The sequence below is a fragment of the Carassius gibelio genome, chromosome B9 (genome assembly GCF_023724105.1).
Source record: "Carassius gibelio isolate Cgi1373 ecotype wild population from Czech Republic chromosome B9, carGib1.2-hapl.c, whole genome shotgun sequence".
NCBI classification, from domain to species: Eukaryota; Metazoa; Chordata; class Actinopteri; order Cypriniformes; family Cyprinidae; genus Carassius; species Carassius gibelio.
This window is the reverse complement of record NC_068404.1, coordinates 10,624,792-10,646,797: the sequence shown is the minus strand read 5'-3', so window position 1 is coordinate 10,646,797 and position 22,006 is coordinate 10,624,792. Positions and strand designations below refer to the sequence as shown.

The window sequence follows — 22,006 nt, the reverse complement described above, 5'->3', positions numbered from 1 at the left end:
GCAGAATCTGAGAAATCTGGGAATCAAAAAAAAAAAAAAAAAAAGTGCATGTTTCTGTTAGTACTGTATGGTTTTGAGATCCATCTTTTCACCATGAGGACAATTGAGGCACTCATCATCAAGTTTTGGACATTCATTGATGCTCAAGAAAGTAGCATGAGGCAAGATAATTATGTTTTAAGATGATGATCAGGGTAATTGTCCTCTTCTATTTTTTTTTTTTTTTTTTTTTTTTTTGCCTTTTGGGAAACGTGAGTATCTTATTTAGCTTCTATAAGAAGGTATAAAAAATATTAGCTTTAATCAGAATAAGAAAGTTTACAGATTATGCAAGGTGTATGTAATTCATGGGATTAAATTGATCTTTTAAATATTTTGTCATTTAATTTTAGTCTAAAATATATTTGTAGAGTTTTTGTTTTGCAACAAATCAGTAAAATTTTACATTTTCATGGCTGTGTTTCACCCTCTCTCTGACCCCTTAAATATGTTGTTTTAATCTTTAGGAAATTGTATTTTCTCATTAATTTTCTGTTTAATTGAATTTAATATATTTATTTAGTAATAGTACCAATCCTTCTTCCTGGCTGAAGACTGCTCTCTTGCTCTCTTGGACAGTGTTGTATAATTGTCATACATGTTTCTCTCTCAGATGGGCATGTGTATAATTTTGGCGAGCAGCCTTGGAAAGGAGTCGACTCTCAGCCTGCTGGCCCTGTTATAGAAAGCGTCCTGAGCGGTCAGCGTGTGATCTCTGTGTCAGCGGGCAGCTTTCACTGTTCTGCTGTAACGGAGGATGGACTCATCCACATGTGGGGGGAGAACTCTCATGGCCAGTGTGGCGTCTCTGGAATGGACCAGGTATCCAGTCCCACTGCCGTTAGTGTGGTGGATGGCGAGATCCATCCTCCGCAACTGGTCCGAATCCTGAATGTAGCCTGTGGAGCGCAGCACACTCTGGCCCTGTCAAGGAAGCATGAGGTGTGGGCCTGGGGTAGCGGCTGCCAGCTGGGACTAGTCACCAGCGTATTCCCGGTATGGGAACCCCAGAAGGTGGAGCATCTTGTGGGAAGATATGTGGTTCAGATCGCTTGTGGTGGGTTTCACAGCCTGGCTCTGGTTCAGATTCTTTCTCCCCCAGAGGACAGTCAGCAGGCTCAGGATAGATGTGGGCAGTGTAAGAAGAGCGTTTACACTATGACTGACAAGGATGACCATGTTATCATATCTGATGATCATTACTGCCCACTTGGAGTGGAACTGACTGATTCTAAAGAAGGTCGAAGGTCAGGGCAGAGTTCTCCAGCCCAGACACCACAAAGCAAAACCTCCTCGCCCCACTTCGAAGTATCCCCGTTGACCTTGAAGAACATCTGCGAAGACCCAGGTCTTTCAGTCAGATCTCAGCAAAATACAACGAGCCAGGAGTCTACACCAGTCCCTGTTTTATCTGAAACCGGACATCCATGTCTACGCCGAACCAAAAGCAATCCCTACCCGGATGAGCAAGCTCTGACAGAGTACCTCAAAAGAATTTCAGACCAGACCCTCGCTGAGCAGGCCGAGGCCGCCTCTTTGGGAGGCTCCCATCCACCAAGCCGTCAGACATCACTTACATGTCCTTTCCGATCCGACCAAAGTGATGAGCTTCCACTACGTCCCTCTTCACCAGCACTGAGTAGAGCTGATATCAGATACACAGAACTCTGTGCATCAGATACTGTCACAGACCAGATGCACTCTCTCCATTTAATACCAACACTGGATTCTACTTCTGATGATTCTTCACAGCACTCCGGTGTGGATGGAGACGTTTGCATCAGTGACCAAGTGATTAGCAATGGATGTTTATTTGAGGCCTGTGAGGAGGGAGGAGAGGCCGCTGGATTGGACTTCTGTCCAGCAGATCCTCTTCAAGGCAAGAAAAGCACCAGTCTGATGGACATCACGTTAGAGGACACTGAAGCACGTAATCGCGGAGGGTCTTTACCTAACTTCTCTCCAGGTATTGTGTACCTCAAAGTTTATTTGAAAAATGTGTTCATAAAATAAATCATGGGCTACAACATTTTATTCTTTCTACATGAGTGTGTTTTCTTAATCAACCAATCAGGGCTTAACAAAAAGTTGTTTTCTTCTAAAGTTTAGATTTTAGTGACCCATCCAGCATTTTCACATGCTAGTCGTAACAAAATATGACTTTTGTTTTTAGTTGGGCAAATTTAGCCAACTGGATATTATTATACTGGTGAGAAATGAGCAGAATTTGCAAAAACCAATGCAGAAATGCAAGAAAAAATTAAATTTGCTAAATAAACGCATGTACATTTTTTAGTGAATTCTTCGTCAACTGGCTTCAGCTTGCCGTTCAGCAATTGTAAGAACATATGTGACGTTTGAGCACAAAACCAGTCATAAAGGTGCATTTTTTTTTTTATCGAGATTGATAGAGACCATTGATGTATGGTTTGTTAGGATTGGACAATATTTGGGCAAGATACAATTATTTGAAAATCTGGAATATGAGGGTTCAAAAAAATCTAAATATTGAGAAAATTACCTTGAAAGTTGTCCAAATGAATACTTAGCAATGCATATTACTAATGAAAAATTAGGTTTTTATACATTTACAATAGGAAATATACAAAATATCCTCATGTAACATGACCTTTACCTAATATCTTAATGATTTTTGGCATAAAAGAAAAAAGATATAATTTTGACACATGCAGTGTATTGTTGGCTATTTCCACAACTATATCTGTGCTATTAATATGACTTGTTTTGTGGTCCAGGGTCACATATGACCTGCCAAATACTATGTACTTTTTCTTGGTACTTGCTACAGTTTAAATCTTGGTAACCCCCCTTTTATGCAAAACACTTTCACTTGCAGAAGAAATGAATCATGGAAGACTGCACACAGGGTATTTTTACAGTGCACCGGTTACTGAAAGCTTTACTTTTGCATGATGCTGCATCCACATTGAACATAGTTCCAAGAGCACTGTCATATTTGCCAGTGAGACGCAAAGTTACCAAGTGCACTTTTAATTGATCGTTCACCCAAAAGTGAGCGTTGTGTCATCATTTACTCACCCTCATGTTGTTTCAAACCTGTATGGCTTACTTGGTTACACTTATTTTAAGATGCCCTTATTACAGTATAAATATGCATTTACTGAGTGATATTAATTAAGTACATGTACTTACCATATAGGTAGGGTTAAGATTAGGGTTTGGTTTAGTGTTACTTGCATGTAATTATGTATAATTTATTGTTATTATAATAGTAAGTACATGTAACGTGTAACAAGGACACCTTAAAAAAATTGTTACTGCCTAATTTATTCTCTAGAACATAAATTAAGATATTTTGAGAAGTGTTTTTGTGTCTGCAGGCGTAGTTAAAGGTTATCCAAATTGTTTAGGATTTAGGTTTGGAAACGACATGAGGGTGAGTAGAGGATTACATAATTATTATTTTGGGGTGAACTCTCCCTTTAAAAGCTTAAGGTTGTAGAAATTCAGTTTATTTAGTTGGTTATTTGCATGATGATAATTTTTAATACACTGTTTAATTTCAGCGTTGCCTTCTGGCAGTCATCAAACCAACCATTTAAGAGCTGTAGTAGGTACCTCTGAGTCCAGAAATCTCCTTCCTTCCCTCTACACTGAGGTGTGGAGCTGGGGGAGGGGCCAGGAAGGTCAGCTAGGTCATGGAGACCATTTGCCCAGGTACAATAACCACAGAAGTGTTTTACGTTTAACTGTTCATGTCCTTGACCACAGTGAAAACATATTTTGATTTTCCTCTTACAGGTTACAGCCTCTCTGCATCAAGAGCTTAAGTAAAAAGGAAGTTATCAAGATCACTGCTGGAGCAAATCACTCATTGGCACTGACAGCTCAATGCCAGGTAGAGAGGGGCTTCAGAATATTTCTCCTTTCGGTTATAGACTGAAACGGTTCATATGATTTAACACTTATTTTCACAGTTAATATTAGGTCTGTTCTTTTAGTTATATACACACACACACACATACACAAACATATGTAAATATATATAATTATAATTTACATTTTTTATAATTTTTTTTAAATTAAAACTTTAGTTTATGTTAGTGATTTTTGTTGTCATTTTTAAATTTTACTATAGCATTCAATATATTTCTGTTTAATTAAAAAGATTGTTGCGCTTCAACTTAAACATAGTTATTTCTGTAACATACCAAAGTAACATGTCTAATATCCATTTAAGTTTTTTAAGTAGTTATATTCAACCTTATTACGATTAGCAAGTATTAGTATATAGTTATAGTATAACTGTTTTTTCTATTCTCTTCTGTCACCTCTTCCTCATATCAAGTGTGTATTTCTTCTCTCTCACAGGTTTATTCCTGGGGAAGTGACAAGTTTGGACAGCTTGGTCGTATAAATGCTCCTAGCACAGTTCCCAATCTCACCATGGTAATTTTTTGATGATATTCAATAACTTTTTCTGCAGACCTTTCCTTTTAAGGCATTCAATTCCCTGTATAAAATGAATGTGCTTTTGTGTGACGATAGTTTTCTGAGGGTATCCGTGTGTGGGACGTGGCAGCAGGGCAAACGCACACTCTGCTGCTGGCTGATGGAGAGCGTTATCAGCCCATACTGTACTACAGCGGAGAGCAGGTGCTGGAGAACTCTGACAGCGCTCATCCCCTCTCCGGGACCTGCACCCAGACGCCCACCCTTCTGCCCTTCTGCATGAATGTTCGTACAGACCATTATGGCAGTTTATTCTGTTTATACAGTTATTTATTTTTACTGTGTGTATGGTGTTAGCAAAATAATATCCACATTTATTTGGGTTACACAATTAAACTTATAAATGATCTGAAGCCATCCTGTTTCACTGTAGATTCTTGTACATAGGCCATACCATTACAATGCATAGCACAAAATCAGTGACAAAGAAAAGGGGGAAAAAATTATATAAATCATTAAATAGTTTTGTAATCATTAAAATAACAAATGGCCAAAATAAAACTGACCTTCCAAAATACATCTAAAAATAAAACTACTTTTTAGTTACTATTTGTTGTATTATTGTTAATAAATCCAAAAGAAAATTGCATTCTTAGATGAAAAACTAAATTAAATTAAACTAAATAAAGATTGGAAATGTTGCTGTGTCAAGTGAAATTAAATAAACTACTAATTATAATTAAATGTAATTGCGATTAATCACATCCAAATTAAAAGTTTTTGTTTACTTAATATATGTATGTGAACTGTGTATATTTATTATGTATACATATATATATATATATATATATATATATATATATATATATATATATATATATATATATTTAAAATATTTACATGTATTTACATGCATACATTTATATTCCTATTTATAAAGTTATGTTCAATTTGTTATATATAAATATATGTAATATATAAACAAAATATTTTTCATAAATATATACATGCATCTGTGTGTGTGTGTATTTATATATACATAATGTACACAGTACACACAAAAATATATTATATTATATTGTTAATAAAATATATTACATATTATGTAAACAAAAACTTTTATTTTGGATGCAATATCATTTGACAGCACTAAATAAACTAATGCGTTCACCGAAATAAAAACAAAACAAGTGTTTGTAATTTTTTTTTAAAGCAATTTAATACAAAATGCAAAAATGCATAGCAAAATTGCAACTACAAATTAAAATAAAATTGAAAACATAATAATTTATAGTATATAAACAATGAATTTAAACTGCTTTAGATACACTTGAATACATAATTTTTCCAGGAGGTATCTGTGATTTGTTAATGTGTAATATACTGGAAGGTAATCACATTCAGTAATTTACTCTAATTTGTGTGTGTCCTTTGTTTAGATTGGCTATGTGAGTAAAGTGTTTGGGGGAGGGCTGAATTGTTTGGCTTTGGCCGATCAAAACGCGATGGGTTTCATAGCTACAATCCACGAACTGGCTTCAGCAGAGAGGAAATTCTTCTGCACCCTCAGTAAGGTGAAGAGTGAAATCCTGAGCCCCCTTCTAGCCCGTGGTATGTAACAGAGTGTTTTACTCATCGCACATTTTGTTTTGAATTTGTGGATTGTTACTGTATTTTTTTATATTGTTTGTTCCCACTCTGTTGTAATGTAGCAAGTTTGGCCTTGTCTCTGGGTCAGTCCTCCATGTTGCTGTTTCAAGAGATGGCTGGTAGTTTCAGCAAGCTTTGCCATCTGACAGGACAGCACACCGTATCCCTCACCAACTTCCTGCAACGAGGCAAAGTGATCAAAACACTGGTCTTGATCAAGAACACAGGCATTTTCATGGACACATATAAAGAGTAAGTATTCAAACTCCAGAGACGTTAACATCTTTCATATCTTCAAATCTCTATAATAACGTCAGTGGTGATGTTTATCCTCAGGTACAGCGACCCAGTAGGAAACTTTCTTGTTATGGGAGGATTCCAGTCATTGCTGAAGCCCTTACAGTGCGTTGTTATACTCCATAATGTGTCATCTATGTGCATCATTATAACATATGCAAATAATGTGTTTGGTCATGCATGATCTGTTTTCATTTTTTCAGAGAATCCTTTGGGAAGAAACTGGAATTGATACAGTCTCTGCTAGAGTCCAAGGAGAAGAATGCCTCACCCTATGATCTGTTAGTCAACTTGTTTTATATGCCCTTGCAGCACCTGCATGGGTATAACAGATTGCTTCTAAAACTAGCCCACTGCTTTGAAGTGGTAAGAAAATGTTTTTCATTATGCTCTTTTAAAGGAATGATAGTGGCATAAAAACACATGCCATAATCTTTTCTTTTTTTAGAACACTGAGGAGTATGATTGGATTCAAAATGGCTGCTCCAAATATGAAGATTTAGCTCGCCTTGTCAGCAAGCAGAGGAGAGATGCTGAGGCCACTTTCAATTTCTGGAAGAACTTCAAAGGGAAGAATTCGGTATGGTGCAGAATGTGAATAGTTAGGACACTGTCCAGCTCCCATAGCTGTTGTTTTCGTTTGATAGGACATATATTTTTTTTATGTTTTGGAATCCATTAAAGTACAATAAAACAGAAAATTTGTGTTATATTATTGCTATTTAAAATAGAAATATTGTAAAATATTATTAGATATTATATATATATAATTTATTCCTGTATTGGCAAAGCTGAATTTGCAGCCAATACTGTAGTCCTAAGTGTCACATGATCATTTGATGCATAATATTTCTTATTAATTATCCATTTTGAAAAGCAGTTGTGCTGCTTAATATTTTTTGGAAACTGTTTTACAGTTTTCAGGATTCTTTGTTGAATAGAAATTTCGAAAGAATATTTAAAACCGAAATCCTTTGAAACATCGGTTTTGATTAATGCATCCTTGCTGAATAAAAGTATTAATTCCTTTATAAAAACTTACTGACCCCAAACTTTTATACAGTATATCCTCCAACTCAATTGTATTTTTGTGTCACAATAACGTCAGTTTGCTTCTGTCTTGTTGCATGTCTTGCTCTTTAATTTAATTCACAATAGTTAGGTGTGCTGTCTAACATGTTAATGTATTACAAATCTTTCTGTGCACTAAGATTGGAAAATTCACTTGTTTGCCCAACAGACATTTTAAATGTTTCCATTCAAATGTAAAAAAAAGAATTAATTTGTAATTGAAGTTGCATGAAAACAAAAAGCATATGAAGCATTGGCAGCAGATACTTTCAGCATTCACTGAAAATTTTCAATTTAAACATTCACATATATAAAAAAAAATGTTAGTTAGAAACCCTCATAAATGAGTTCTTGCAGTATGCATTTGAGCAGTAACAATCTACTAAGATCCAGGCAAGTAGCAAATTAACAGAATTTTTCATTCTTACCACACATGTTGGCTTTACTAAGCAACATATTTTTTGACCAATCTGAGAATTGTTTAAATTAAACAACTTTTAGAAATAAGAAATGTTGGCCTGCTCCTGTAGTGGTTCACACATAATGCAGTATAATCTGCCACTGTGAAAATGAACCAGTATTTAGGTGGTGTTCATTTCCCTCCCTGGCCGCAGCTCTTGTGACTTTACAGTACTGTATATTACTTCCACTGTATAATGTGGTTGAGTTGCCCTAGTTACTATTTCCTTTAATGAAGTTGAATTGCCTGCTTGCTCAGGGTGCTGCAAGACTAAATAGTGTCAAATTTGACCACATAAGTTTCAGATACGTTTCTGCTTAGTTTAAGTGGAAACTTGTGTGTGGCCGGCTGGATTCATGCACGTCATGTGTCTGCATGTGTGCCGTTCTCTTTACCTGACCTTCTCTTTCTCAGGAATCCCTGCGTAAGCCGTCTCGTCGTCTGGTTTGTGAGAGCAGTAATAAAGCTCTGACGTTACAGAACGCTGGAAGATTCTCTGCCAGCTGGTTCATCCTCTTCAGTGATGTGCTGGTTCATGCACAGGTTAATTCATTTGAACACAAAATTTACCACCTTGTAATTTTCATTACACAAATTGTTCATTTTATTCATGTTTTTTTTTTTTTTTTTCTATTGTCTTTATTCATTCAGGGAACTATTCCATCAAAGAAGCTTGTGAGTATTGTGTGTTTAAATGCTTGCCCCCGCAGAAACAGTGTATACTTTAGGGCTTGACTTGAGCCTAAAAAAAAACATAAAGCCTGAAATGTCCACGTGGAAATTGTTGTTTGATGAAAGTTTCCCATGCTAATGCTCCTTCGTTTCTCCCTTCTGAATCATAAGGTGGCATCTTTCCCACCTTTTTTTTGCTTCTAATTGAAGTGCATTATTCTGCCAATGAAAGATGCTTGTAGAATCATGCTATATTGTAATCAAATTAATGGAAAGAGTGGCCAACAGAGATTAAAATGTGAATGTCAAACTTTGCTTTAACATTGAATCTTTATGTACTAACTATATGGTGCTCAAGGTTAAACTTGTTTTGTTTATTTATTTATTTATTTATTTTGCAAAATATTGCTGTTGCTTTTTTTTGCATTGCTAACTAAAACTACTATGCTGTTAAATAAAGCTTAAGTATTAAGCTTTAGTGTTCCTGTAGCTCAATTGGTAGAGCATTGCGTTATCAAGAGCAAGGTTGGGGGTTCGATTCCCCGGGAACACATGATAGGTAAAAATTGATAGCCTGAATGCACTGTAAGTCGCTTTGGATAAAAGCATCTGCTAAATGCATAAATTTAATTTTAATTTAAGTAAAATATGTATGTTAGATGAAAAAAAAAAATGAAATGTTGCATTGGCAAAGCATTTAAATAAAATTGGTAAAACTAATATAAAAAAAATGGAAATTTTAAGAAAAATGCTAGTTCAAAATATTAATACATGATATAATAGTATATAAATAGGAGTACTACAACTGTCAAATGACAGAAAAACAGAAATTAGATTAAAAAATAATAGTTAGGGCAGTTTATAAGAAATAATTTTGGTCCTAGTTTCAAACAATGAAGCTCCATGAATTTAAACTTAATATATCAATTGTTGTTTTTTATCGTGTGTGTGTGGTCCAGGTATAGCATGTCCCCACAAGGACAGTAAAACTTGCAATTTTTGATGATGTGGTTACCAAATGTAGATTTCCATGCAGAAATAGTTAAAAAGCCGACTAAATAATGTTTTTTTTTAAATTATTTTTTTTTATTATTATTTAGAAAAAAGACCATCTTTTTTTTGTAAGTGGTAGGTTTAGGGGTAGGGTTAGTATATAGAATATAATGTTTGTACAGTATAAATGTCTATGTACAGTCATCATAAAACCAAAACACCCATTGTGTGTGTGTGTATTTGTTTGTCAGGTATGCTGGCATATTGCCTTGTATTGCTTTGTGGTTTTTGAAACTTGAACTGTGTATGTTTTGCTGTGATGTTTTCTCTGCATGCTTGGATGGTCAGTGTTTTCTTGGTCTAATTTGCCAGTGGTTTTAAAATGGCAATAGCATTTAAATGTTTCAATTCCTCCCTTGTCTGCACACGCTTTTAATAACTATTTTCACAATGTCTAACTGGCCACACACTTCAGAGGGGCACTTTACCCATATACTGTACTATCATATCATGCAATAGCACATCATATTGATTATTTCCTTAAAATGAAATGGATCTTAACTGTTGATTTCTGCCTGTAGTTGTAGTAATGTGTTTTGGGTGTTGGGTGTGGTTTCCCTTGTGCAAGAGAGCATTTCATATATCTGATGTAGTTACATGGGTGTGTGTTTGTGTAAAAGGGTGGATAAAGCTCCTTGGTGTTTTTAGATGTATTTCCTGTTTAAGTAATATTTTCAGGAATCTGCAGCAGCAGAGCAGAAGCTTTAGTTTTTATTCCCTTCTTAATATACAGTAGATGAGGGAGTGGTTTACTTCTACTGTAACTGATTACATTCTTTATTTCTGTTTCTACAGTTCTCATCTCTTTATGTCTATCCACTTGCTACACTCTGGGTGGAGCCTATCTCAGATGAAAGTGTGGGCCAGTAAGTTATCCAACTTAACTTTTTTATCTTTCATTTTCAGTTTTATTTCATTTTAACATAGTTTAGTTTAGCACATGAAATTTCATTAAATATTATATTGTCTGGAATGGTCAGCCCATCTACCAATGAAAAATATTTCTGCCCCAGTTTAAACTATGACTGTCATTTGCAGACATGGCCTTAAGCTGACCACACCTGAAGATAACTTTGTTGTTCTGGCAGCATCTCCCTTGGAAAAGGTAATGCCCTTGATGCGGTAGAAATTCGGTTGAGAAGCTGTTCTGTTTTGAGTAAATTCTGCCATCCACTTGTTTTCTGGAAGGGGAATTGGCTGAGAGCCATTAACCAGGCCATTGAGGACGTGCTTGCTTTAGGCCTGAACGGAAGGACACGTGTGTCTAGAGACAGCCAGAATGGTGAACCACCTGTGTCACGCACGTCTACCTACACCTTCAGCAAAGAGGGCAGACTCAAAGATGCCACGTATGAAGGCCGCTGGCTGTCAGGCAAACCTTACGGCAAGTGAGTGCATGCCCATAATGACTGTTTGTATTCACACTCTATACAATAAAAAAAAACATTCTTTCAAAATTGCTCTCAATCACTTAAGTGGGGCTGGTATGCATTTTTATTTCACTCAGGGAGCAACGCCGGTGGTAGTCCTGCCTAATGTGCAAAAAAAAAACGTTTTTTCCTCTTCTCTCTTTTTTTTCTTTTCTCTTTGAATCCACTGTGGAGCCTGTTTAATTAACTCTGGATCACATGTACCTGTACCTTCTTTTCTTTCTTTAATAGAGGGACTCTGAAATGGCCAGATGGGACGGTTTACTGTGGCACATTCAAGAACGGCTTGGAAGATGGGTCAGTATGCACAGTTTAAGATTAACGTGCATACCCGGGTTTGCAGATTCTTTGTTATACACTAGAACTTTTTTTTTTTTTTTCAAAAAAATGTATATGTTTTGCAAAGATGAATGATAAAGACATTTATATTGTTTGCAGATACTTATGTTATGAATAAATGGTTTTCTTTCGATCTTTCTGTTCATCAATTATCCGGATATAATAAAAGCACATGACAGTTTCCACAAAAATATTAAGCAGCACAACTGTTTTCAACACTTGTAATAATAATAATAAAGCCACCTGAGCACCAAATCAACTCATTATAATGATCATATGACACTGAAGACTGGAGTAAGGACAGCTGAAAATTCAGCCTTGATATCACAGGAATAAATGACTTTTTTAAAGATTCTAATAACAAAACGATTATTTTAAATTGTAATAATATTTCACTAAATGACTGGTCACTGTTTCTTGATAAAATAAATGCAGCCTTGGTGAGAATAACCATTTCTGTTTTCTTTGTAGATTTGGAGATTTTATGACGCCCAACACAACCTTAAACAAGTTTGAGCGTTACCAAGGTCACTGGAAGGAGGGGAAAATACATGGCTTTGGCACATTTTGGTAATTATGTAAATATCTATATTATAAAGGTCTTTAAAACCTTTATCAGTTAATGGGGAACCCTGAACATCTTAAATTAATATAGTTACCCTCTAGTATCCTGCTCATGGTCTGATTGTGGTCTTTGCAGGTATGCTTCAGGTGAAGTGTACGAGGGCTCATTCAGGGACAACGTGTGTCATGGTCACGGCATGTTACGTAGTGGAAAGTTAGCCTCTCCTTCCTCCAGTAGTGTGTTTGTGGGCCAGTGGGTTCAAGGCAAGAGAACAGGCTATGGGGTGTATGATGACTTCAGCAGGTATGTTCATTGTAGTTACCAAGTTTGAGATTTTAAACATCCTCCTGAACAATTAAATTAAGTTGTTTTTATATCTCCCAGAGGTGAGAAATACATGGGAATGTGGCTGGATGACCAGCGTCATGGAGTCGGAGTCGTTATAACTCAGTTTGGATTGTATTATGAAGGATACTTCTGTAATAACAAGATGATGGTCAGTTGAGATGTTATCATATGCCTGAATTCAAGTACCTGTATTTTGCTTATATTAAATATACACTTCTTTTAGCTGTTTGTGCACCTAGATGCATTGTCTACTATTATTTGAGCAACTTACTATGTCTTTTGTCTGATGTAGGGCAATGGGACTCTTCTCTGTGATGATGACACGGTCTTTGAGGGCGAGTTTTCAGAGGACTGGACTCTGTGCGGAAAGGTGTCTGAAATAATTTGACAGTTTTAGGTCACAGTAAATCTATAGAAACTATTTGTGATTTGTGCATGTGAATGCTTCTGTGTTCCTGAATCTGCTGTGGTTTTATGGATGTGAAGGGTGTTCTGTTCATGCCTAATGGTGACTCCTTGGATGGGGTCTTTGACGGTCACTGGGGAGACGGTCTAAGAGTGGCAGGAACTTTTACAAAACCTTTTGAAGCTTTGAGGACAGAAAGAAAGATACCGTAAGTGTGTCATGAATAATGCTTTTTGGCCTACTTTATATTTTTTTGTATACATTTCTTTTTAATCTGTGTTTGTGTGTGTGTAGTGTGGCTGGTCAACACGCAGTGCCTGCAGAAGACAAGTGGAAGGCAGTGTTTGATGAGTGCTGGAGTCGATTAGGCTGTGAAGCTCCTGGTGAAGGAGTGCCTGAAAAAGCCTGGGAGAACATCGCCGTTGCCCTCACTGCCAGACGCAGACAACAGAGATATCGGTATGTACACACACACACACACACACACACATGCACACAGAAAAATTTGCAAGTAAAGGTGTGATCACACTAGGCTTGTAACATACAGTTTTATACTCTGCAACATATAGGTAAGGGTTTAATCTTACACTCCAGTGCTTCTTTTTTTAAATTAAATTACAAATAATAAATCAGTAGTTCACCAAACTGGAGCTTTGGTGCACAAAAGACAAAACTTCTTTGTTTGCATGCACATGAATGTAAGTGAACAGAGCATGAAGAAATGATGTATGTTTGTCTATAGTCCAGAGGAGCTGAGCCGATCTCAAACTAAGATGCTGGAGAGTCTTGAGGTGATTCCTCAACATGTGGACCCTGTTACTGCTGACTCCTACAACAACATCCGTCGGTATCTCTTGAAGGTGAGATGTTTAAAGGCTGCACAGCTGTACAGATGCATCAAAAAGCATTGCAATCTGGAGCATTGAATGAGATACAAAATGTCAATCCAGTTGGTATCTGCAAACAGATTATGCTAGAGCTTTTTCAGAACTAATTTATTTTTCTAAGCCATGTTTGCAATAACACCAACTGGTGTGAAGGGGATTTTTTTGTGCTATATATATAGATCACAGATGTAGCACAGTGGCCACAAAGTTTCTGTAAAATAGTCTTCAATTTGGTTTTGATGTTGTAAGATGTATATGATTTTTATTTCAAATAAATGCTATTTGGTTGAATCATTTCTTACATAATGCAACTATTCTACTGTACTAAATCCCTTTAGGCCTGTGATACCCGGCATCACCCTCTGGGCTGGCTGCTGGAGACCCTTGTGACTGTGTACAGGATGACCTATGTTGGTGTGGGCTCAAATAGACGCCTTCTTCAGCAGGCAGTGGAGGAGATCCAGTCGTACCTAACACGCATATTTCAAATAGTCAGGTAACACTTCTCATGATACAATATGAGTAACCAGAAACCTTTAGGGCTTTAAAAACCAGCGGAGCATTTTGCAAAGCTCATAGAAAACATTTGACTTGCTGTGAAGTTTCTGTCCTTTTAATTTTACTACTTCATTACTTAATGAACTCTGCTAAATGTAATAATGAAGTATACTGTTCATTTCTTTACAGCCTCAGAGACCACTGCATACTTGATATTCCTTATAACCTTACAAGGAATATGAAGTATTTTGTTGTTTTTCAAATATTTGTGTTACAAATATGTGCTGCAGGTTTCTGTTCCCTAGTCTCCCTGAGGATGGAGGTTTTATTTTGGATTCTTCCAGTTCCTCAGAAGAGGGCACAGAGTCTCTTAACAGCAGTCCACATTCAGAGACTCCACAGCAGGGGTAACTCAGCTACTGTTGTGTTGTTTCAGATTTATGCACTTTTTAGTTGCATTACATTAAGTAAAATGTACTCAGATTGATCTATTTACCTATCATCTGCTTGTATGTATATAGATAGATCTAACAGAAAAAAAGTAAAAGTGGTATTATTAAATATTACAACACCGGTTTTACCGACAAGATGCACATTAAATATCAGCCGAGATTTATCATGCATCCCTAATATATACAAAGTGATAGTTCGTTTCTGAAAGACTGATAGTCTTGTGTTGTGTTACTGCAGTTGGTTAGTGAGCAGCTCAAGTCTTCTCCTGCCGGTGTTGCTGCCGAGGCTTTACCCTCCTCTCTTCACCCTTTACACACTAGAGAAAGAGAGAGAGGAGGAGGTGTACTGGAGCTGTGTGTTGAGACTCAACAAGCAGCCTGATCTTGCTCTTCTAGCTTTCCTTGGAGTACAACAGTAAGTGACAATAGGAACAGTGCCATATGAAATATTATTCTTCTACAGCGTTTATGAAAGAATGCATTTATAACGCAGTGCATTCATACAGGCATTTATAAGAGTATTCTTATTTCATTATAATGCAAGCATAGTGCCTTATGGAAAATAAAAAATAAAAACATGCATGTATGATCTCATGAAAAATAGTATAGTGGAGTATAGCTCCCATATTTGTAATGGATTATAAGTCCCTTATCTTGTCAAAGTCTTCTTGTAATCTAAAAGGCTTTATAATGATGTCATAATCATTTCAAAGTGTTCATTGTCTGATTTTAGTAAAGTAACCAAGGGTTTGTCTATTCTTTAACAGTCATAAGATACTATGAGGTGGTCATAAGACATTAAACTTGAAAAATGTCAAGATTTGAGACACACAATACATTATAACCATGTGTTAAAAGTAATCATTCACTTAAAAATGTATTATAACTTGTGTTACGATTATTCATGAGATTGTACATTATCCGCATTATGCATGCAATAGCAATATATTTGCTGTTTAATATTTCATACCTAATAAAATGTTGTTGTTTTTTTGTTGCTAATTTTAAGCATATAAATATTTAATTTCATAAGTGTGGAAATACTTTTTGTGGCCCCAGGATATACAGTAATGACCAATCAAAGCCCCAGGCCAGGAAGGACGGTGGTTTTTACAATGTTGAGTTGAATGTCATTTTGTTTTCCAGAAAGTTCTGCCCAGTTTCTATCTCTGTATTGGGAGAGACAAAGCAGGTAAAACTTTATCATTCCTAAGAAAATACTCCGTAATGACACTGTTGGTAAAATATAACTTTATTGGTTCAATCGATTTCAATGGACAGGTCTTGCCTAGTACTAAAGACGCCTGCTTTGCAACTGCTGTTGAAACCCTACAACAGATCAGGTAAAGAGAGTCGTGTGTAACAAAGGCAGAAAACAACAACAGGAACACTTCATTAGCAATCTCCTTTTTATTTTTATTTTTGCTTCTACAGCACAGCATTCACTCCTTCAGACAAGTTGCAGGTGATACAGCTCACCTTTGAGGAGATCACACAGGACATGCAGGCTCTGCTTGGGCAAGATTTTCTGTGGTGCATGGATGACCTCTTTCCAATCTTCCTCTATGTGGTGCTACGTGCACGGTACTTTGTTGTTGTTTTTTTACATTTCACTGCATATTGACTTAAAGGGGGGGTGAAATGCTCATTTTCACTCAATATCCTGTTAATCTTGAGTACCTATAGAGTAGTACTGCATCCTTCATAACTCCAAAAAGTCTTTAGTTTTATTATATTCATAAGAGAAAGATAGTCTGTACTGATTTTTCCCGGAAAAACACGAGCGGCTGGAGGCGTGACGTGTGGGCGGAGCTAAAGAATCACGAGCGCCAGTAGGCTTTTGCGTTGAGAGCGTTTGGAAGCTGAGACAATTCCGTGAGGACAAAACCAACCAAAACAAACCATGGCTAACAGTCAGATTCAGCGTATATTTATGATCCAGAATCAGATCCAGAGGCTGAAATTTAACAAGAGCAGCCTCAGCAACAACGTCTCTATGTGGTATGTATTGAAACTGTAAATATTTGCTTAGTGGTTTTGCATAAAGTTCCACTTTGTCATCTTTTTTTTTCTTTTTTTTTTTCTTTTATTTCTTTTTTTTTTTTAAGCTGTACATGTGGAAAGTGCAGTTTGATGACAACATCCATGTTGTTTACTTGATGTGCTTACACGCCGATAGCTAAGTTAACAACACAGAGATATTTGAAGCAGTTTTACTCACCGCATGCGGTTCCAACACACGATCGTGACCCTTTTTCGTTGGGACTGCATTATCCTTAAGAAATAAACGATGTGCAAATCCTGCGTCAAACTGGGCCTTGTTTGTAAAACAAGCATCTTCGAAATGCAGGGAACAAACATAAACACTTGCACAACTCCGTTGATGCTCTGTAAAAATAAACTCCATCCACTGGTCCCTTAATACTGTTTTTTTTTTGGTAATCTGTGCAGTGATGTCTTGACCTGGCAACCAAAAACACACTTCTTTTGTGACATTTCGCGACGCTCTCGCTCTGATCAGTGAACGTCTGTTGTGCTCTCAGTGCTCTGCTATACAGGAGCGCGTGCTCTTCCGGCAGAAGTGCCCTTAGGACCCATATAAGGAAATTCCGCTCCATCTAACGTCACAGAGTCATACTCGAAAAAAACTTTCCGAAACTTGTGACAAACCGGAAGGAGTATTTTTGGAACAAAAATACTCCTTCAAACGTACAACTTAATTTTTGAAACTTTGTCCATGTTTAGCATGGGAATCCAACTCTTTAACAGTGTAAAAAACTCAGTATGCATGAAATAGCATTTCACCCCCCCTTTAAAGTTATCAGTTGTACTGTATGTGCAGTTTGTCTTCCCACATAAGGAACCTGTCGCTTGTGAATGTATAGGATCAGAAACCTGGGCTCTGAAGTGAATCTGATAGAGGACCTTACAGACCCCACTCTACAGCTGGGACAGCTTGGATTCATGTTGACAACTCTCAAAGTGAGAATGAAATTACATATTTTTTTGTCCACACAACTTTAGAGACGAGTAACATTGTTACTTTTAAAATCCTAAGGTTGTGTCATTAGAGTATCAGTTTTTACCTTAATTATTTAAGATTGGGCTTGTTAAATTCTTAGTTTGAAAGTTTAATGTAAATTTCTGAGCTTGAATCTGAATGATAAATGTATGACATGACATCTTTAGGGTCCTTTAGGTCCTTAGTCCTTTAGGGATTCTTTAGGGTCTTAATGAAAAGTCTGTAACATAGTTTGGTTAAATTTCTCAATGGTAGTGTAAAACAACATCTTTTTTACCCTGTCAAAAACAGCTTTTTTCAGAGCAAGCCATTTTGATGCATGTTGCTTTAAATGTTAATGAGCTCTACTGACCCCGCCCCTTCCTTCCGAGAAGCTCTCTGAAAGACGGTAAATTTAATCCGCATTCATTGTAAAACTTGCCAACTAGCACAGTATTAGGAAAGGTGATTTTCCAAAGATTCATTAAAAAACCTTACACACGAATGATTTGCATGATCATAAATACATTTAGGTAGATCAGGGGTGCATTCCATTCAAAAAGAAACGTAATCCACTGTGTCTCTTAAGTGTCTCAGATGTCCGGAATAAATTATGACTACTAATTTTATTATTACATCCAACAACAACACCTCAATCGCTTAGGAGTCATTTTTGTCTACATCTGCTGTCTACTGATCACTCGGCGGGTCTAAAGTAAAACACCAGTCCAGTCTGTGCTGAAACAGTACTGTCAATCAAACTATTGTGGGAGGGGTCACACTGACAGGCGTCTCAGATCGGCTTGATTTGATAAAGGGAAAATAATTTTAGGAGATTATAAAAAAATAGATTTTTATCATTATAGTGTGGCTGTTTATAAACTCTGCCAAAATACATTTCAGTTCAAACAACTTGTAAAAGAGCATGTCGCATCCTGTGACCCCTTTAAGGATTTGATGAATTTTAAGGATAATCTCATTACACAGAATCAATCACTGGTCCTCTTTCATTCTCTTCCATGTTTAACTTTAATCTCTTTCTGGCTGTTTATCTCTGCCCTTAGGCTTGCTACAACCAGATTCAGCTTGAGAAGACGACATAGGAGGGCTTGGTTTGTGAGCGGTGCAGCCACAGCTTGCCAACTTGCGCAGTTTTACGGAGTAGTTGCCATTTAAATAGACAGATTACAGGTCAAGTCAAGATATGCTTATTTATTTCAAGTCTCAAAAATAAGAAATAAGCTCACTTGTCTCTCTTAAGTACTGTTCTACAGACATTACTTCAATTGTTGTAACTGTTAAAACTAACATTGACCATCTGACTGACAGTAAAGTTACCCCTAGTAGAAACATGTACATTTCAACACCTACCTGGGCAGAAAAGATACTTTTTCTATTTTATACAAGATAGCAGAACAAGCACTCTGCAAAGGTTATTACATGCAATTTCAGTAATAACTGACACTTGTTACTATATATTTTTATAGGCTTTTGTACTGATACTCAAATATCAGAATTCTCACGTATTGACAGTGACTATACGAATTACATTTACCCTTTATAGAAATAAAGTGATAAACTAAAACCACCCTTATTTGTATAATCAACAGTAATACATTAAAATATTTTGCTATGGAAAACCCATACATATACTACTGTTTAAACATTTGGGGTCCGTAAGTATTTTGTATTTTTTGTAATGTTTTTTGACAAAAAGAAAAAAGTATTTTACGCTTAACAGTGCACCATGTATGTTGATCAACATACAGCAAAAAAGTAATATTATTTCCATTTAAGAAAACATTTCTGCTATACAAAGCTGAATTTTTATTACTCCAGTCTTCAGTGTCACATGATCCTTCAGAAATCATTCTAATATGCTGATTTGCTGCTTACAAAATATTTATTATTATGAGTGCTGAAAACAGTAATGCTGTTTAATATTTTGTGCATACTGTTGAAGATTTCAGTCACTTTTAATCAATTTATTGCATTGAATAATTGCTGAAAAATAGTTTAATTTCTTTCAAAATTTCTCACTGATCCCAAACTTTTGAGCAGTAGTGTACAAAAATGATCCTTCTTGAGGAACTTGGTTCATTATCTCTGGCTTTAGGAAATTCACTAAAATCAGTCCGGCTTACCCATGATTTCTAAGAGAGAGATTCAAGGACAGCATGTTCTATTTTGATAATTTGCACCGTTGTAAAGCACTGGCATCAGTTTTTAAAAAAGGTAGCTTGTTACTGCAACATTTTTGAAAATAGTTACTGTCACCCTGCTGAAAAATGTAAACAAGTTCATAGTATCACTACTTTTAACTTGTAATCAATACTAAACAAAATCCTAAAGCTGCATCCCTAGTAATAAGTGTATTTTTTAAAAAAAAAAATATATATATATATATATATATATATATATATATATATATATATATATATATATATTATAGGGTTACTGATTTTGTTGCCATTTTGCACTTTACACAGGTCTGCAGTGTCTTTAAATAAATTTGAAGTCTTGCTAATGCGATGTAGGTATTATAAACTGCAAGTAGAGATTTTTTTACTCAATAGTGTTACTGAAGCCCCTAAATGTAAAGTCAAAAAACATTGTGGATTGTATTTTAAAAATTACTTGTATAATCCATCTGTGTAACTTCTAAACACCATGGATATTTTGAGAAGTGGTTTCTATTTCAGCATGACAGCATGCTGACACAAAACTTTTTACTGTATGAAATTTGATTGTTGTAATTATATTATCTATTCTTATCGAGCTGTACCAGAGTGAATTTAAGATATTTTTTAGAACTAAAGTAATATTATTATTTTTTTTATGCCTATTTGTCGTTGACTGAAAATGTGGCATTTAACACTATGCAATAAGGGAATAAAATGTAAATGGCAGAGCCCCTAAAAGACCTCAGCATTTAGTACTTTGCACTGGAAAAAGTAGCAGTGACCTTCACATTTCGCTTGTTTCACGAATGCCTTTATTCATGAATCTCTTTGTGTCTGTGTATGTGTGTGTTTCCCTCTAAATGCATCTTTTGTACTTTTTAACATGCACTGAAAGAGTTTTGCTGATGTCTCACAGCCTTGTTGTAAGATCTGTTTGGAGGATGTGCATTTTTAATGACTGATTGTAAAACCAAAACGTAGAGGACGGCTCTGAGTATATATACAGTATATTACTTGCTAATAAGAAATTAAACATTAACTTCACAGAATAATTTTATACATTTTTAAAATCAAGCCAATTATTTTCTAGTGCCATTATTGTCTAATTATATTATTGTCTGATTAATCATCGTCCCAGTGTTTCATTTTGTCACTAGTTAGGTCATTGTCTAAGGATTGCTTATGAAGATCAAAAAGACCTTCTTTAACTGCACCTTTACTGTTAAATATAAAGGCTGATTTTATTTCGTTATTTTTTCAGAAGGTTACTGTTTTTTTTGTTTTTGTTTTGATAAATTACGGTCATTGTTGATCTAAAGGCACTGTCATCTTGAAAATGACAGACAAATGAACACAGTTTGACAACACAGTTTGTAATTGAAATCATATGAAAAAGCAATGATTGAACTGTTTTGTAAACAATTTTCTGGCAGACTACTTTCATTATTTTAATAAAAATGGGGAGAAAACCCGTATGTTGTTATTTTCATTTGTCACCTTGCTTGTGATTGTTATGCTCAGATAATAATATAGATAATAGATAAAGTTAATGAGGTTCAATTTAAGACCATTAGTGCTGGTAAAGTAACATCTGTGACTATCAGCAACGTGATGTCCTGGATGACTTTTTTACAGTAAAAAAAAAAAAAATTGCTGAAAATGTACCCATCTTCAGGTCATCCAAAATTAAGATGATGATTTTTTTCTTCTTCTTCATCGGAACAGATTTGGAGAAAATTAGTATAACAACACTTGCTCACCAATGGATCATCTGCAGTAAATGGGTGCCGTCAGAATGAGAGTCCAAACAAATGACAAAAACTAATACATTACAGTTAAAAATTAACATCTTGTGCAGTGAAAAGCTGCTTCCTAATTCAGATGTGAAAACGTTTTCAGAAGAAAGCAATAGTATGGTTACTATACTTATGTTTTAGCCAGAAGCAACAGTTTGAAGTTAAAACCTTAATGATTGATTTGTTTAGACTTTTGTCACTTTGTATTGTGATTAATCGGCTGTTTATGCTCTCATTCTGATGGCACCCATTCACAGAATCAAATGGTGAGCAAGTGATGTAATGCTACATTTCTTCAAATCCTTTTGGATGATTGCAAATTAAAATTTCTGGATGAACTGGTCCTTTAAAATAATGCTCATTGCCTCATTAAAGTTAAGTTTTTCTGTCTATTTAGGGTCTAACCATTTGATTGCAGTTGTTAA

General features: G+C 35.8%; 1 protein-coding gene across 7 annotated transcripts in view; it reads left to right on the top strand.

Moving 5' to 3' along the window:
- als2a (alsin Rho guanine nucleotide exchange factor ALS2 a) overlaps positions 1-21,260 on the top strand; it is a 44,017-nt gene extending 22,757 nt beyond the window's left edge. For all 7 annotated transcript variants that reach the window (XM_052565680.1, XM_052565676.1, XM_052565677.1 and 4 more), the window contains 31 exons: positions 653-2,005; positions 3,588-3,738; positions 3,823-3,919; positions 4,393-4,470; positions 4,570-4,758; positions 5,913-6,084; positions 6,186-6,375; positions 6,460-6,525; positions 6,624-6,786; positions 6,869-7,000; positions 8,366-8,494; positions 8,603-8,626; positions 10,472-10,542; positions 10,715-10,781; positions 10,865-11,064; positions 11,338-11,403; positions 11,917-12,015; positions 12,146-12,313; positions 12,395-12,506; positions 12,651-12,728; positions 12,845-12,972; positions 13,059-13,223; positions 13,507-13,624; positions 13,990-14,147; positions 14,440-14,556; positions 14,840-15,016; positions 15,748-15,793; positions 15,883-15,944; positions 16,036-16,185; positions 17,487-17,583; positions 18,667-21,260. In XM_052565680.1, coding sequence (XP_052421640.1) covers positions 653-2,005; positions 3,588-3,738; positions 3,823-3,919; positions 4,393-4,470; positions 4,570-4,758; positions 5,913-6,084; positions 6,186-6,375; positions 6,460-6,525; positions 6,624-6,786; positions 6,869-7,000; positions 8,366-8,494; positions 8,603-8,626; positions 10,472-10,542; positions 10,715-10,781; positions 10,865-11,064; positions 11,338-11,403; positions 11,917-12,015; positions 12,146-12,313; positions 12,395-12,506; positions 12,651-12,728; positions 12,845-12,972; positions 13,059-13,223; positions 13,507-13,624; positions 13,990-14,147; positions 14,440-14,556; positions 14,840-15,016; positions 15,748-15,793; positions 15,883-15,944; positions 16,036-16,185; positions 17,487-17,583; positions 18,667-18,705 — 4,862 coding nt within the window. In that variant the 3' untranslated portion in view covers positions 18,706-21,260. The remainder of the gene's footprint in view (positions 1-652; positions 2,006-3,587; positions 3,739-3,822; positions 3,920-4,392; positions 4,471-4,569; positions 4,759-5,912; positions 6,085-6,185; positions 6,376-6,459; positions 6,526-6,623; positions 6,787-6,868; positions 7,001-8,365; positions 8,495-8,602; positions 8,627-10,471; positions 10,543-10,714; positions 10,782-10,864; positions 11,065-11,337; positions 11,404-11,916; positions 12,016-12,145; positions 12,314-12,394; positions 12,507-12,650; positions 12,729-12,844; positions 12,973-13,058; positions 13,224-13,506; positions 13,625-13,989; positions 14,148-14,439; positions 14,557-14,839; positions 15,017-15,747; positions 15,794-15,882; positions 15,945-16,035; positions 16,186-17,486; positions 17,584-18,666) is intronic.
- The last annotated feature ends 746 nt before the right edge of the window (positions 21,261-22,006 follow it).